Raw genomic sequence first — 18,507 nt, forward strand, 5'->3', positions numbered from 1 at the left:
CTCACTGAAACACAAGCCACTGTTATGTACGACAACAGCACTGAACATAAAATAGGAATAGCTTTATGGCATCCAAGAAACATTTTGAGAAGGACAGAAATTTGTCTGGTTATAATCCACAAAACCGTTTCCGATAAGAAACACGAAGTCTTACTGAGACACAGAAACTGACTCAATTACAATGGGTGCTTTTGTAATCTGGCAGATCCATTCATGCCACAAAACGGGTTAACTGTCACATGCACTGCTCTGCTCTGGATACTGCACACGGATGCTTCCTAAAGAGCTCCCAGTCTACCGGGAAGTGAAAATAATTACATTACAAGATAGTGTTGCAGAGCATGCTATTGGGGAAGATGGTATAGAAACAGAGAAGGTTCCACAGGGAAAGTGATATTCTAATGGACTCTTGAAGAATCAGCAAATGTTTGCTAAAGAAGGGGGTGGACAGACACTCCAATGCACGAAGGTGGCGTTCCCTAGTAGCCAGAATCCTAGCTTACCAATTGTGGAAACTTGGGAGGCTGTTTTCACTTTCTTCACCTTGGATACCTCATTGATAAAATGGGAGATGGTAATGCCTCCTTCACAGCTATTGTGACTATTAAGAAATGACAATGTGGATGATCATGGTGCCTGGCATCTATGGGGTTGTGCACGAAGCAGAGCTCTTATCATGGCCACTCGGGAACTGAGGTGTGGGTCACGGGGGCTCTAGCTTAGGATATGCGTAGGGAGGAAGCAGAGGGGAAAGAAAATTTGAAAGTTGAGTAGGATGAACAACCACCAAGTTGTGCAGGGCTCGTACGCCTGCTAAGGAACTTAGATTTGCTTTCTACAGGCAATGGCAGCCATTAAAAGACAAGCAGTGGGGAAACAGATCTAGAGATGTGAGGCAGAAAGACTATTCAGACAGCTGTGTGTAGGCAGACAGGAGGAGGCAAGACTGAGAGCAAAGCGAGTAGTTACCAGGTGTCAGTTAGTTGGTGTCTGTAAGTAATGGGCATACGGAGTAAAAGCTGCGGAAGTGGGTTTTCTACAAGAAAATGAATCAGTTCCACAAATCTAGCCCATAGCTGGGCTCTCTGACAATCACAGGTTATATCTTAGCATTTCAAATTTGGTTTTCTCTCTGAATCTGCCTTTTAGCTTCAACTACGGACTACAAACACAGAAGGAAGTGTGGGAACACGTTACTTTCACTGACCCTGCAGGATTGTTGGGGGCCAAGGTTTATTTTGATCAAAATGTAGGAGTCAGTGTCAGCCACGTGTACTCTATGGTAACATGCAGAACCTTATTTTTTACTTAAGAATTATGGAAAGCAGCCCGTAGGTACCATGATGCAGTTGAAATTCTGTCCTGTTTCCAATCTCCTTCAAAAAGGAAATACAAGCATACCTCGGTTGTTTTGTGTGTGTGTGTGTGTGTGTGTGTGCGCGCTTTACCTTACAGTAATGTGCAGATAACTGACATTTTTGCAAATTGAAGGTCTGTGGCAACCCAGCACCAAGCAAGTCTACAGGTGCCATTTTTCCAACAGCACTTGTTCACTTCATGTCTCTGTGTCACATTCAGGTAATTCTTGCAATATGTAGGCATCTTCATTATTATTACATCTGTTATGGTGATCTGGGATCAGTGATTATGATTCACTGAAAGCTCAGGTAATGGTTAGCATTTTTTAGCAATAAAGTGTTTTTAGTTAAGATACGCACGCTGTGTTTTTAATCATAATGCTATTGCACACTTAACAGACTACAGTATAGCATAAACATAACCTTTGTTTGCACCGGGAAACTAAAACATGCATCTGATTGCTTTACTGCAATATTTGCTTTATTGCAGTGGTCGGGAACTGAACCCACAAGATCTTTGAGGTATGCTTGTATTTAATTTTACTCTCTCAGCCTTCACATCGATCTCTTAGGTGTTCAAAATGATCTGATACTTATCTAGCTGTGTTTGTGGGACAAGGCAAGCTTAGGGTCCCCCTACTCCTCCACCAAATTGACTCCTCCCAATCTGCTTGTATTCAATCTTAAAAAGAGAAACTGTCAGAAGTCATAGAACGTAGAGAGTGGTGTCAATGGTGGGATCAATCCTTACCTTAGAGATTCGACTTTCATCCTTCCTCTTGGAGCTCTGCAAAGCTTCTAGATGGTGGCGAGCGCTGTCATAGTCCACCAGCTTCCTGCTGCGTTTTGCAATGCGATTCTGCCAACAAGGAAATACATGCAAATAAGGAAAAGGAGTGGTCATAGAGTCTCTTTTTGACTGTTGAAATGTTTTCCTTGTCCAGAGTAACCAAATATCTTGACTAGAGATTGAAGTGAGCCAGAATTTCAGCAGACAAATGATACCTGGAAATTCTCCAAAATACACCTCCAATTCTTATGTAAAACCATTTATGTAAAAACCATTAGGTAAATATCTTCCCTTTTGATAGTAATTAGGCTGGTCAGTTGAGGGTAGAATGTACGGTCAAAAATCAGAAAATTTCCAGAACTGGTTGAGGAGAGCAGTAAACCTATACTGTCTTTTAGCCTCTCCTCTAAATCGTGAAGTGTTCCACTTTGAAGATCATGGAAAACTATGTTAGCATTTGTTTTTACACTTCTTTTTTTTTCAATGTTTATTTCTTTTTGAGTCAGAGAGAGCGCGAGCAGGGGAGGGGCAGAGAGAGAGAGGGAGACACAGAATCCGAAGCAGGCTCCAGGCTCTGAGCTGTCAGCACAGAGCCCGGTGTGGGGCTCGAGCCCACAAACCGTGATATCATGACCTGAGCCGAAGTCAGACTCTTAACCGACTGAGCTACCCAAGCGCCCCTGGTTTTACAATTCAAATAACACTCACACCAACAGCAATTCTATAAAACGGATTTACTTCCTAAAAAATCCTTCTTCCTAGAAGTATTCCCCAATCCTTTTGTTCATTAGAATCACCCGAGGAGCTTTAAAAATACGTTGATTCCTAGAGACTCCCACTTCCATTTAGGATACAGACAACTGCAACAAATGTCACTCTCACACCGACAAGAAAAAATGTGGATCATCTATAAAAGGGTAACTCTCATTGATTGTATCAGAGACCTAAGGTCACAAGGCAACAAAGTAATCTGAATTCTTTTATTCAGGAAGAGGGAAAATCCATCCGAGAAGAGATAAGCCAACAGACCATTTGTGCCAACACACCAGGGTACAGGTAACAGCTGTGGCTACCATACAAGTGGACATGAGGAGGTCAGCTAAAATTTCAACAAACTGTTAAAGGCCTAATGTGGGGTAAGGTATCACTTTGGAAATCTGGGTGGCCAAGGCATGAGGGCAAATTGCACTCAGGGGTAAGTTCTTTCCTTTGGCCTCCCTTGGATGCTGTGAGAAAGTCTGGGAACACGACACTCCCTTGCAGTGCAGGTGAGAATGAGATGAGCTATGGTTACACAGCGTGGGCACCAAACCACGCCTGTGTCAATGGACATTTTTCTCTTACAAGGCAAAAGCTTTAAGTGGCTTAAGGAGGGAGCGAGAAATCCTCCTACTCACAGACCCCAGGCAGAGATCCACTGCTTGATGGTGAAGAGCAGAAGCAAAACCAGTCTGGCCTTGGGGGAGAGGGGGCGGTGATAGAAACCCCTCTGTCCCCTACGCTACATGCAAAGAACACTGTTCCACAAAGAAGGGTAAATGAAAAAGTCCCTACTCATTCAGGGGAGGGGCATAAACCTTCTGGGGCCCAGAGTCTGACCCCTTTAAGACGCAGAGGTCTGTTCCCACTCGGGCAGGGGCAGGAAACTGCTCAAAACCAACCAAAGGGAAAAAAAAACAAACAGATGAACATGAGGGAAGGGAGACAAACATAATATAAAAACAGGGAAGGACACAACAGAAGAGACTCATAAATGTGGAGAACAAACTGAGGGTTACTGGAGGGGTTGTGGGAGGGGGAATGGGCTAAATGGGTGAGGGGCACTAAGGAATCTACTCCTGAAATCATTGTTGCACTATATGCTAACTAATTCGGATGTAAATTTTTAAAAAATTGAAAAAAAAATTAAAAAAAAAACAACCACAGATATGAGGCTGACTTTGCTTCAGACAGGCTAAGAAAGCATACCAGAAGACAGCCTTGCCCCCATGATAAGTCCAACGCTCAATAACAAGCAATAGCTGCCTCCCACTGGTGGGAGAGCAAATATATATGGGGGGCCCCCTTCTGCAATACAAGCATACAAGGAACCAAAATCTGATGGAAACAAGGACACTCAGAAAAATGATCTCGCATCCACGGGCCTGTCCATGTGGGCCAAAGGAGAGGCAAAAACCAGACCTCAACCCGAGTCTAAAAACATGATAGAGGTTAAGAGAGCAGAACAAGGCATTAGCAGCCCAAGTCTAGAGGAATGTGAAAGCCCTTGTGCACTGAAAGTATCAACAGTACCAACAAACCCAAACCACTTCAATTCATCAGATTGACTTGCATCCCCATGCTGCTGGCCTGACGAAAAGATAGGCCCATTTCGAGACATTAATGTTACTTCAGTCTTTACTATTCTACACATGATGCCTGGGATTCATTCTAAAATTATCACACACACACACACACACACACACACACACACACACACACATCCATGAGAAAAAAATAAAGCAATCCATGAACCAGACTCAGACATGATCCCTCAGACATGTTGGAAATACCAAACAAGAATCGAGTTGCAAAAGGAAGATAACAGACATAAGCAGAGGAATAATGTCTACAGAAATATGGGAACTTTAATAGTCAAATAAGAATCAAATGGAGGGGCACTTGGGTGGCTCAGTGGGTTAAGCATCCGACGTCAGCTCGGGTCATGATGGCACGGTTCGTGAGTTCGAGCCCTGTGTTGGGCTCTGTGCTGACAGCTCAGAGTCTGGAGCCTGCTTCAGATTCTGTGTCCCTCTCTCTCTCCCCCCTCACACTCTGTCTCTTTCTCTCTCTCAAAAATAAAATGAACGTTAAAAATAATTGAAAATATCTTTCTAAAAAAATCAAATGGAAATGCTAGAAGTAAAAAAAAAAAAAAAAATGATACCAGAAAGGAAAAATGTCTTTGATAGGCCAATTGCTGTACTTTAGCCAAGAAAGAAGATTGCACTTGAAAATCCATCAAGAGAAATTATTCCCATTAAAACACAAAGAGAACTAAGAGTTGAAAACGTAACAGAATCAAGCATACAAGACCTGATATTAAATGGTCCAACACCGTATCAATGGATTTTCCAAAAGAGATGAGAGGGTAAGTCAGAAGAAATATCTGAGGAGATATTGGCTGAGAAATTTATATAATAATAAAGACATGAAAGGGCAGACCCAAGAAACTCACAAAACCCCAAGAAGGATAAACACCAAACAGTACACATCCAGACACTTGACAGCCAAACTGCTTAAAATCAAGGATAAAGAAAAGCAGAAAGAACAAGGCAAAGATTACAGCAGACTAATCCTGAGAAACTATGAAGCCAGAATACAATGAAATGACATTTTTAAAGTACAGAAAACAAAAGAAAAAGAAATCTGCCAACTCGGAGTTCTAGTCCCAGTAAAAATGCCTTCCGACAGTGAAAATGAAAAAGTCTTTTTCAGACAAACAAAAGCTGAAAGAACTCACTTTCGTTATGGGAATTTTAATACAAAGTAGAGCTATACAAAAAACAAACAAAAAAAACCCACAAAAAAACAAAACAAAAAAACATACCAGAAATTATAAAATTCAAGTAAATATACATGATTTTGGTTTTTTACTTTTAATTGCTTGAAAAGGTAACTGATTATCTAGAGCATAAAAGGAAACAGAAAATATGTACCATGGGGTTTATAACATTTGTAAAGGAAAAACGTCTGATAATAACAGAGGACGGGAGGAAAGAACTGGAAATATATTCTCTATATGAAAGTGCTGTGAGAGTATTTGAAGTTAGACAGGAAAAGTTAAAGACGTGTTATAAATTGTAGAGCAACCACTAAAAAGTTACAGACGTATAACTAATAAGCAAATAATAAGCAAATTTAATTAGTCGAGGCAAGGCCCAGGCATCTGTCCTTTTTTAAAGTATTTTTTAAGTTTATTTACTGATTTTTAGAGAGAGAGAGAGAGAGAAAGAGAGAGAGGGTGGGGAGGGGCAGAGAGAGAGAGAATTGCGTGCAGGCCTTACACTATCAGCACAGAGCCCGATGCAGGGCTTGAACCCATGAATCGTGAGATCATGACCTGAGCCAAAACCAAGAGTCGGATGCTTAACCAACTGAGCCACCCAGGCACCCCTGTCCTTTTTAAAAAGATCCCTAGCAGTCCAGTTACAGCTAGTTAGTCCAATCTGAGAACTACAGCAGGAGGAGATCCTTAAAAACACTTTAAATTGTGCACGGAAGGAAGAAGAAAACAACAATAAAATTATGTTTGTGGCACACAAAACAGTCACTACGCACAGACCCTCTGCAACATCTAGTATGGGTGTTGTAGGGATTATTCCCACTTTACGTATAGAGGATTTTGAGTCGCACGGGATTAACTTCTAACGTGTCCAGAATTGCTCAGAAAGTCTCTGGCAAAGATGAATTAGATGTCAGTTCCCACCCTCCCCCACTCCTGCCCCGACCAGTGCCAGGGGCAGGGAGATGCCCGTGAGACCTGTAGGACACAATATCTAAGAAGGCCCTTACTCTCTGGGTCAAAAACGTGCAGAATCAGCAACCCAGAGCAGGTGCCTCCTTTTGGCTTGAACTCTGGTGCCCTCACCTGCCTCACCCAGTCCCCACCCTGCTCCTGACTCTTGGTTACTCCTCCTTCTAACTGCTCCCCGATTTCTCTGACGGACCCCATCATTCAACTACCACTCTATGCTATTCCTCTACACCCCCTTCGGGATTGGTGACAGGTGGGTTGGGGCAGTTACTCTCATTTAGCTGCTTCCAATCCCTTTACCCTCTACACCTGCCACATCCAACTGGTGTTAGTAGTGGAAGGAATGGCTGACTCACACTGGCTTAAAGATATGCAATGAATGAGTCTAGGCAGCATGCAGTGATGCCCTTCAGTGAACTCTGGTGGACACAGTGTGCCTATGAGGTGACAGGGCTCATTATTTTTAGCAAACATCTAACTATTACCTTCAAGGGACCACTGGCCCTTGAAGCAATGGTCTTGTGAGACTCTACGTAATTCTGATAGAGCTCTGCTTTGTGGATATAATAGGGTAGGGATCGGGGTGGGGAACTCTTCTTTAGTATTTTCCAAGAAGCAAATCTTGATTCTTTGAAGATGAATGTGATTTTTCAAAGAGCCAAAATTCAGTTACTTCTGAGCCTGAGAATAAGGTGGAAGAGTATACTGGGTCATGTGTTTTGTTTTTTGTTTTTTTGTTTTTGCTCAAAAACAGGAAGTGATGACTCATTTTCTTATGTAACTGACAAGTCAACTACAGAGCAGGGCTTACCAAGGTAGAAGTGACTGTTTTAAAGGCCACCCCTCAGTTTTGTGCTGGAAATACAAATCAATCTTATTTCCTTACCTATCTGATATTTGAAAACATTGAAAAAAAGAAGTCTCATAAGTGAGGGTCGAGTTCATTCACGTTGGCTTTTATATAGAACATGATACAATTCTTATGTCACCATCCAGTGGCAAATTTCATTAAATAAATTCACTAGTTTGATGGCAAACCGTTTAATTAGATGGTTCAATTGAAATTTTTTCAGATTTCCCACTGCACGCTCACCTTATAGAGTAAAAAATTTAATTTACTGTATTTTTCAAAAATTTCGATAATAACCCCAATTTGGATTCACTTTGGCACACTGCCATAAATGTATGTTTAGGTGCTTCTGCGTGGCTGCCAAGACAGAATCTAAACTCCATTTTACAATAACTGCTCAGAGCTGTAAGCCTGCCTGCATTGATGACAAACTGGCTCTTATTCTAGCATTGATTTCAGATGTCAGTGCTGCATAATAAGAACTATAATACTGGGTGCCCTGCCAATCACAGTTGGAAAAATCAAACATCATTCCCTCATGAATGGTACTTCATAGCCCTTGCTGGTGAGCTGCAGTAAATATTTGGAAATTTGCCTGACGTTTTAACTACACTTGGCCTGTTTGCTTTCAATGGAAGTCAAGGAAGTCAATTGAGTTCCATGCTCTGAAAATTCTCTACTCGGTATTTTTAATCATCAGCCTCCTTTCATTCAATAACCCATTCATTACATAATCATTCAGCACTAACGTGACAAAGTGACAGAGCCTACATCCGCTTCTACCTTCCATTCAGTGAGCAAAGACACAGAGAATAGCTTAAGTGTATCTTCACAGAAAACAGTCTTTCAAATATGAGAAGCAGCTACCCTGTCTACGCTCTAATTCCAGACAGTTTCCTTTCCTATTGAAATGCAATTTCCTCAACTCTTTGTCATATGAAATGGTTTCATAATTATCTATCTTGGTTGAAACCCTATGTGTATGGTATGATATTCTAAATGTAACTTCAGAGAAAGAGTGATTCTTTCAGCCTCTTTGCATGATGCAGGCAACACCAAGGCATGTATTTCACTTATTTTCAAGACATCCAGGTAGATGATGTTATTCCCAAATCTCTAATGTAAAGATTGTTCAGTCACTGAAGGATCATCTTTCTGCATGGCCTCAACCATGGACCTCAAGAAAAGAACTGCTTAATTAAAAGTTCTATTAAGTTCTTCATCTTTCTGACATGGAACAAACTGAAAACACTAGCCAATGTCTTTTATAATGATTTTACTTTAATCTATGTTTCAATGCAGGTACTTCTGGGTGTATTTGTCTTATAAAATTATATGCTCCTAGGGTGGCCCAGTAGGTTAAGCATCCGACCTCAGCTCAGGTCATGATCTCACAATTCGTGGGCTCAAGCCCCGTGTCGAGCTCTGTGCTGACAGCTCAGAGCCTGGAGCCTGTTTCAGATTCTGCGTCTCCCTCTCTCTCTGCCCCTCCCATGCTCGTGCTCTGTCTCTCCCTCTCAAAAATAAATAAACACTAAAATTTTTTTAAATTATATGCTCCTAGAGAGTATGGCCAATTTCCAAATAACTATGACTGGCAAGTACCATAACTACTGAGATCCTCCGCATTTTTTTGATGATACCAAGTTTTTGTTCCTGAAACTCAACAACTTTTTAAATGTGTTCTTCTCTGGTCAGTCACAGCCCCCATTTGCTTAGTTAAATCATACTATGAATGTTTAATATATGAATAATTTAGACTAGTTGCAAACTGCTTTGAAATTTTTGACTATGAGGTCAAACTTTTCCCTTATCTTCTCCTGACATATTTGGAAGTTATTTTTATGGAGATTAAATTACCATGTAATATATGATATCCTGAAGTATGATAGGGATTCTGAGATTGTTTGCTCCACGAGTGTTACAAATTCCAAGACAAAATGTGACTGTCTACCAAATAATCTGAAGATATCCCAAGACATATTCTCTATAGGTTAGTGCATGCAGCCTCACAGAATTCTAAAATTTTTTCAGTTTAATTTTTACATTTCTCAGAAAACTTTCAAAAGCCAACCTACACCTTTTAATGAGGATACGGTCCTGCAATGGCTCAATAAAATGTCTTGCATATTATGATAACATCACTGAGAATCCATCATTTGGATTTGTTCTCTGTGACATTTTGTCACCAAGGCTAATGTACCTCGTCTGATCCCCCTGAGGTTCTTGTCTGGTGCCCCTGTGTCCCAAAATAACACTTCGGATGCTGGCCAACTAGTTGTTAGGTATTCTGTGTGGGACCAAGGAAATTAACATCATTGATAGGTGTGCTGTTCTGGCCGAGAAGCTTCACTATGTTTCATGGCCATGGCTACAAAGCAGGCCAGGTAAAAGTGGACCTTCACATAAGAAATCACTGAATTAAGGCACTGCAGGTGGGTGGATGCAGGTTCATGGCTTCCTTCACACTAAAGGAAGGGCAGCACAAGGTTATCTTATTTGGTACTCTTACTTGAGCAGGAAAGACAATGGGGGGTGGGGGTCGGGCAAATCTATTAATGCTACCATTTGCTATATACAGCCCTGAAGGTTTAAAAACCATGTCTACCTCCAGAGTTAATTCCAAATCTATGATGTTCAATCCTTCACTTATATATTTCCCTTTCAATGAATCCAAGTGTCAAATAAGACAAATGTTCTAGACAAGGTATTTTTAGATCCAGATGCTAATGCACTTGAAATGCTTGTATCTTAACAATTCAATTGGAAGCAGAAAATTTTAAGGAGAGAAAAAATATGCAGGTGTGTTACGAACAGTAAACACGGGAAGATCACATTTTTTTGCTCTCGTGTTCGCAATGAGGTTTTCTCCTTTCCTTGTGACCGCTGTTTATTCTAATGGAAATTCTTATCAAACGCTATGCAATAAAAAAGGTCTGAACATAAAGAAGATTGGAATTTTTGGTATCTGGTTTGCAATTTTATATCTAGAGTATTAAAAAGATGTCTGCAGAGAAATAAAAGTTGAAGCAGTCTGCCAAAGGGGAAAATGTCATTTCTGTAGCTACATTTCATTTCAAAACTGATAGGAACAGGATCACGCGTCCATGCTTAAATGAATGAAAAGTTACCGTCTTTGATGTCAGCTTGAGGACTCTGAACTCCACTTATCCCTTACCTGTGTTTCTTTATTTTATTTTATTTTTTTTTTAACATTTATTTATTTTTGAGAGAGAGAGAGAGAGAGAGAGAGAGAGAGAGAGAGAGAAAGAGTGCACAAGTGGGGGTGGAGCAGAGAGAAAGAGGGAGACACAGAATTCAAAGCAAGCTCCAGGCTCTGAGCTGTCAGCACAAAGCTCCACATAGGGCTCGAACTCACGAACCATGAGATCATGACCTGAGCCAAAGTCAGAAGCTCAGCTGACTGAGCCACAGAGGCGCCCCTCCCTTGCCCGTGTTTCAATTAGTCCATGGAACCATTCAATTCCTCCCATTATAGACACAAAGTAAAATACCTTTATGTCAGGAAATTGGCCCAGATAGGTATCCAATGTCAGCAAGGACCCATCCACTAGTTTCTGATGGAAGTCTTCCCACAGGACATCACATTTCTGAAAGAAAAAAGAGAAAAAAGAGATTACTGCTGAATGATTTTAATTGGATCCTTTTCACCAAACTTCTGAAAAATCAAAAATGACAAAATTAGATAAATAGGACTCCCCTGGATAGTAGAGACCAGAAGAAAAGGTGGATTATTTAATAATACAATACAATTTCAAGGCAACTTGACTACCAGTTCCAGTTTACAATATAGGGTACCGAGGATACAGACTACATTTGCCAGCCTGCGGCACAGCTAAGCACAGCCCATGGGACTAAGGTCTGGCCAATGGGGTGAACTTTCAGGAGGTGTCCCTAAAAGGAGGCTTATCTTCCACGCTTCCTCCTTCTACCAACTGGGATGCAGAAGTGAGAGCTGATGGCCAGTGCTCAGAGAATCATACCGAACCTGGAGGGAGCAGTGAGGAAGGCAACGATGGGCCCCTGTTGTCCCCATACCTGGGCTGCTCACCTGCAAAGCCCTTTAGGGGAGAGAGATAACATTCTATCTTTTGAAAGCTACTTTTGGGGGCTTATTTGCTTTTGTTTCTTTTTCACACTTCAATACTCACCCTAATTATTACAGATCCCCATCCACAAATTTCACGCAAATGGAAAAAAGAATTTAAATCCTCTGCATGAAGAGGCTCATCTTCTGAGGCGAACAGATGCCCTGAACACATAGCGTTGAGCTCCTTCACCATCAGAAGAGGCCGTATTTGGATCTGCAACTAAAGGTTCCAAAAGTCTTGGCAGGACCTACGAGGACCAAGGTGGAATTCCAGCATTTCCTTACGGAACAAATGTCAACAGTGGGATCTGCCGTGCATAGAACGAAACACGATGCTCTGAAAAGCTATTAATGCACATTTCTATTATTCCCTTAAGAAGTCTTCCTTTCATGATGAATTTTGAATTATACACCATTCACCAGAAATTGGTCATACAAGTGAAGCATTTAACAACAAGATGTTGAAACAGCGTCATTATATTGAAAAAATGTGAGAAGAAGGAATTACTTAATAATTGTATTGGAGAGGGTGTGTGGAGGCTGGTTCTGCCAGATTCATTTTCTGAAAGTTTTCTAAAGAAGTAACAGGGCCAATAAGAACTTTCCTCCTAATTAAAGCTCGGCTTCTATCTCAGTCTTAACAAGATTATGGAAATCAGTGTGGGGATGTCAGAATTTTCACAGAGCAGCCTGGGGCTGCACTGTTAACTCATCTTTCCAAAGGCTGCGTAGACAGCACATCACATGTCAGACCTCTTGAGCTGGGTGGCCGCATCCCTTAGGAAGGATCCCTTACAAGGATCCCTTCTGTGCCTGAATGTTCATCAATGAGCTCACGTGAGGTGGGTATGACAAACACTGTTCTTTAACAAAGAACTTGGACACGAGAGAACTCCCGACAGGTGGCTTGCTATTACCAGTAAGAATCACGTGTATCGAGCATCATGTCGATGACACGAACACGCAGACTTTAAACGTGTTATTTGTGGGTATGATTCTTAGTCTCACTTCACAGATGAGGAAGCTAACGCCTGAGAAGATTAAAGAATGCATCAACTATCATAGAGATCATTCTTGGTCTCCACCCCATTCTCCTTCCCCAAAGCAGAAAATACCCGCTTTATCACTTCCCGCCAGCCAGATGGCCCTCGGTTAGAAATTGGATTTTGGGTGTTCAGACATGTCTAGGGACAAAGGCTTCTGGAAGTTACATTGCTATTAACAGGCTGTCCGCATCAGTCCTTTGGATCTGCAGACCAGCGAGTGGACCAGTGGCATTTAAGTGAAATAGATGCTTTTTGCACCTCCTGATCCTGTTTTCCAGAAGGGATGGGAAAAGCAAGGTTGCAGGGGTGAAGTCAGTACAGAGAGTCATGCCATGAGCCAGTTCTGCTGCAATGAGCTAAGATGTGTAGATAGAAAAACACTATTCTTATTTCGGTTTATAACAGTTCACTAATCACCGTGTATTTGGCATGCTCTTGATGCCAGAACTAAACAGCGTCTTCTGGCTACATAGCACTCCCCTCCCACCTTCACGATTAAGGCTGTGAAGAGGTAAGACGGGGGTCAAGGGATAGAGTAAGTGAGTGGGACTTGGCGGCAGCCTGGCAGAGACCCCCCAGGCCTCCTGTGGTGCATGATCCTGGCTCTTACCTCGCCCACCATCTTCACATCTTCCCGCCCATACCAATCAGGCTCATAGACTTCGTGCAGCGACTCGGTGAGCTTCATGGAGGCTTCTTGCATGGCTGGTGTTGGAGAGAAAACAACTCTTGTTGGATATAAATTGGTGAGGTGCCTATTCCTCTTTCCCCTACTTTTATTTTTTTTAATATTTATCTATCTTGAGAGAGAGAAAGAGAGAGAGGAAGAGCAGGGGAGGGGGGGAGAGAGAGAGAGAGAGAGAGAGAGAGAGAGAGAATCCCAAGCAGGATCTGTGCCGTCAGCAGACAGCCTGATGTGGGGCTCGATCCCACGAACCCTGAGATCATGACCTGAGCCAAAAGCAAGAGTCGGATGCTCAACCAACTGGGCCACCCCGGTACCCCTCCCCTACTTTTCTAAGAGAAGAATACCTTGACTACCCACTAATCTATTAAGGAAAAACTGTGAAGGCATGACTGTTACTTTCGACTGTATTCACAACTTCCCGGGAGGGTCTCCTACTGACCCGATTACATTATGCGTTTCTCATTATTTACATGGTAATGACTGATACAGAGCCTTGAAAAAAATCAACAAGGTGTCCTATTCTGAAAACAACAAGAGTAACGTGTTCTATCACGTGTGCGGTCACTTACGAAGTGGCACGGAACCATAAATACACAGGACACCCAGAAAACTGGCCCATAAAACTACAGAGTTCCAAAATTAAAATTAATCCTAAATGGCTTTAAATATAAGAAATAAAGACCATCTATAGAAGCAGGTTGAAGCAAAATTAACAGGATTCTAGGGCCTCCCAGCTGAAAGTGGTTGAAGAGGCCTAAACATTTTCAAAAGAAAAAAAGAAAAGTTTTTCTAATGTTACTAGAAGCTACATATACAGTTTTAAACCAGAACACTCAGAAAGCTTGGAGTTCTTAAATCTACGGGTCACAATGTTCATTAGACATGGCTTTGGTGTGTTGCATAAATATGGCTGTTAAATAATAGGAAAGATATAAAGTATCACCAAGTCTGTTCCACTCTCCGATCTGCTCCTCCTTCCAAACAGGGAGGGCACAGTGTGGACTGTGTAGAGACAGCACAGGGCCCAGAACAGTCCAAAGTGCGTTCATTGACTGTAGGTGTCCCCTGTGGCAACAAGCCCTCCCTACCAGCTGGAAGCTGAGACCTGTCCTGGCTGGCGTCTTGGCCTTTGTCACTAGGGGATATGAAAAATAGCTGGCTAAGAGGAGAAAAGAGGAAAGTCAGAGTGCAATCATTAGAAATGAAAAGCATCCCTTGGGGTGCCTAGGTGGCTCAGTCAGTTAAGCCTCCGACTTCGGCTCAGGTCATGATCTTGCAGTTCGTGAGTTCGAGCCCCGCATTGGGCTCTGTGCTGACAGCTTGGATCCTAGAGCCTGCTTCTAATTCTGCGCCTCCCTCTCCCTCTCCCTCTGCTCCTCCCCCACTTGTGCTCTGTCTCTCTCTCTCTCTCTCCCCAAAATAAATAAACATTAAAAAATTTTTATAAAAAAAAAAATGAAAAGCATCCCATAAACTTAATGCCAATGACTCCATGATGGAAAGTTTTCTATGAGACTGAAAGCTGCAACAATCTAGACTCAACTACATGCTTGTTGGATTTAAGGGAGCCGATTCTGGGTTGAACCACGAGAAAAGGACAAAATAAAAGACGTCCGAAGTGACAGAAGTGTATCCTTGAAGAGTATGTGCAAAAGTCAACATGGTATTTCACAGTATGTTTTCTCTCTAGGTTATAGAACCACCCCCTACCCGCCTTCCCCAGATAAGCTGCAGGTAACAGATTTGGTCTTTGCAAGTGACAAGTTTGAAGATTTCAGGGCAACATGAAGCATGAAAGCCTACAACCCTGTCTCCACAAGGTACGTCACCGAGCACACTGAAGGATGCCCTTTACAACACACCGTACAGCCTACACCAGCTGAAACAACTTGGCGACCAAAAGATGAAACCCCAGAGGTGACACCATGAAGTTATGTAGGTGGAGAGACAGCCAAAAAATAATGCAAACACCTGCACGTGTCCCCTAGCACACTCCGAGTGCAAGCCAAGGAGAATGTTCCTTCTTGTTCATGTGGCCACTGCTGACGAGTGACAGTATCTCCAGCGTCCACATTCGCCCCTCCCCAAGTAAAAGCAAGCCTCTACTAAGAAATGAACCCCTCGGGGCGCCTGGGTGGCTCAGTCGGGTTAAGCGTCTGACTTCGGCTCAGGTCATGATCTCACGGTTCGTGGGTTTGATCCCTGTGCCAGGCTCTGTGCTGACAGCTCAGAGCTTAGAGACTGCTTTGGATTCTGTGTCTCCCTCTCTCTCTCTGCCCCTTCCCCGCTTGCACTCTCTCCCTGTCTCTCAAAGGTGAATAAATGTAAAAAAAATTTTTTTTAAGTGTACCCCTCAAAAATTAGTGACTAGTTGATACCATTCTATAATTCAGATGCCAAAAGCCTTCTCTGAAGTTTTCTCTTAAATCTTTGTCTTAGGTCTGATGGAAATTATAAACAGCTGTGTAGATAGGGTCTCAAAGTTTCAAGGGGAAGAAAAAGAAATGATGGGGTTGCAGGTCAAATAACCTTTGTGGTGAAAAATAAAACTGTGAATGTAAGCTTAAAATAAAATTATATAAGACCTTCCTCACTGAGGCTAAAAGCACAATGTTGCAGTAAATATGTCTCCCAGCAGCCAAAAATAACTGCTAATTGCTGTGTGGATAAGTAGTGATGGAGAATTTGGAAAGAATCCATTTTGACATAGAAATTGTTTCTAGAACACTCCATGGGAAGTACTTGGATGGATACATAAGGAATGCCATGAAGAATTGCAGAGATTTTAGGGATTTAGAACCTACTCTGCTGACAGAGCATAAGAGAAAAATTAAAAAGCTAAAACCCAAGTCCCCTTCAAAGTAGCTTGGCGACATCAAAGCAAAGTGGATGCTAAATGCTACCTCTGGCATTTAATAATATCTATATCCAGTATTTTCTTAAAATATTAGTGATCTCCAAAAGTGCAAGATGGGCACCCAATATCATACACAGAATTATTATTCTACTATTGGGTAGGAACCACTTCCCTTGCTTTAAAATTTTGGACTTTCTCCAAGGCATTTACTGCAACATCCTCTCTCTTTCCCTTTGCCACCAAATTTGTGAGCATCTATTTTCACCCTCTAAGATTGGATGCAGAGATTACACTGCTACAAGAGTCCTCCTTGTACAGCCTGAGGGTGTATGTTCTAGTTAAAAATACCATCAGTTAAACTACATTATGACAATAACCAGCAGCAGCTATAAACCATCACAGGAGTATCTAAAATATTGTATCTGGCAGTTTGGCCTATTATTTAGAAGGGAGCTGTTTAGGAAGTCAGCAGTTGGCTCTGAGGAAAACAGGAGAAGAAGCCTTTCTTCCAGAGACTTAAGAAGGAGTGCAAATATAGGAGCAGGAGTCGGGGGTGGAAGGGGGAAGGCAGATTGTGAGATAGCTCAAGGACAGTCAACTCTACCACTGGGTCATGCTTACACACGATAAGCCACGTACAACTAAAAATATCGATGACACCAGCTGGGCCATGCTCCAATTTAGAGGAAGATCTGGTGTGTTCATCGCCCCTGCGTCTGGCCTCCACTGCCACCCACAGAGCGGTGACTCCCAATTCCAAATCCCTACTGGACATCTCCTCCTGGATGTGCTGATACTTCACGCTTCACATGCCCAAAACCAACTCTGAACTTCCTGTCAAAACCTGTTCCTACTCCTTTTCCCAGTCCTCGTGGATGTCACCCCATGGTCCCAGTTACAAAACTGGGAGTCATCCCAGATTCATCCTCCCAGAGTGAGTGCATCACCAAGGCACATCAATTCGGCCTGACTCTCAAATGAAGCCCTTTGCTTCCATGCCCCCTCTCACTGCCCTAGACTGGACTGGACACCCATCATCGATCATTTGGTGCAGATGAAAGAATCCATGGGAACAGCTGAGCAAAGTACTTAGCCAAAGAGAACATTCAAACGTCAGCCATCTTTATGAAAAATAATTTTGAAGGCATTATGACATGATAATTAAAACTATTATTCACAATCAATCAGCCTTTGTTAAAATCTTGGTTCCAACACACGTGCTCTGTGTGATCTCAGGCAAATTACCTAACCATCCTAGACCTCAGTTTTCCAAAGTGTACGTTATTTTTAAATACATGCCATAAGCCACAGTAAAAATTCTATGAAATGAGGCTTAGTAAAAACTTACCTCAGTGCCTAGCACAGAAATGCTCAATAAATGCTAGCTATCATCATCATCATTATTAAATACCGGACTAGACTTCTAAGAAGTCTCCTTGCAGCTTTATCCCCTCGAGCTTGAATCCCACAAAACCACAACAACTATTTTTCTAAAATGCTATTCTGATCACATGATTCATTCCCTTGTCTACAATAATGTAATGACTCTCTTCCCTGCGGAGAGAATAAAGCCCCAATATGATATGATGCATAATCACTTGTCTCTACGAACAACTGCCTACCTTTCCACGTCTCATCCCTCTCAGATTCTTGCTTACCCCTCAATGATCCATTTGTTCCCTAAAGAGCCCATGCTTCTTTCTGCCTCCCTGGCCTCTGTACATGTTTCTTCTACCTGGAAGTCCTTCCAACATCAACCTTAGTCTCCAGTGTATCTTATCACTTGATGACTACTTATACTCCCTTCCTGGGTCCATTTACATCTAGGTTCTTGACCTGGTCTCCTGTCCCTCAGGTAGGAGTCTGTCCCGTTGTGATGCGCTTCTGTTAAAGTATGTATTACTATGCACATTTGGCCCTTTTGTTTATTTAACTTTCTTCCCGTCTTTGCTGCCAGCTCCATGAAAATAGGTACTGTGTCTTGTCATCTCTGCATCTCCACTCCTAGAACAGCATTGAGTCCATAAACAGGGCTCAATGTGATGTGCGCTGCTAAAATGAACAAGAACACCAGATTTACTTTGCAAACCCAAACATCCGCAAAAATAGTACCAACCTACAGAAAAGAATGGCACCCAAAGACCAGTGATAAAATGAAGAGTAACCCAATTTCCCAGAGTCCTCGTGGGAGAGATGTGGAGGGTTTCTGAGAGAAACTGGAGCACCTTATGGACAAGGAACCCAAGGCAGCTGAGAACCTGGTGATGTTCCCACCAATGTCCCTGAGACCA

The 18,507-nt window shown here is 42.2% G+C and overlaps 1 protein-coding gene across 4 annotated transcripts in view; it reads right to left on the minus strand.

Moving 5' to 3' along the window:
- Positions 1-18,507, minus strand: part of AMPH (amphiphysin) — a 253,068-nt gene that overhangs the window by 89,710 nt on the left and 144,851 nt on the right. For all 4 annotated transcript variants that reach the window (XM_086696998.1, XM_086696997.1, XM_086696996.1 and 1 more), the window contains exons 4-6: positions 13,282-13,376; positions 11,030-11,125; positions 2,110-2,217 (exon numbers count right to left, since the gene is read on the minus strand). In XM_086696998.1, the coding sequence (XP_086553124.1) occupies positions 2,110-2,217; positions 11,030-11,125; positions 13,282-13,376 (299 nt within the window). The remainder of the gene's footprint in view (positions 1-2,109; positions 2,218-11,029; positions 11,126-13,281; positions 13,377-18,507) is intronic.

This window comes from Puma concolor, chromosome A2 (assembly GCF_028749965.1).
Source record: "Puma concolor isolate L17-30 chromosome A2, mPumCon1.1.hap2, whole genome shotgun sequence".
Taxonomy (NCBI): Eukaryota; Metazoa; Chordata; class Mammalia; order Carnivora; family Felidae; genus Puma; species Puma concolor.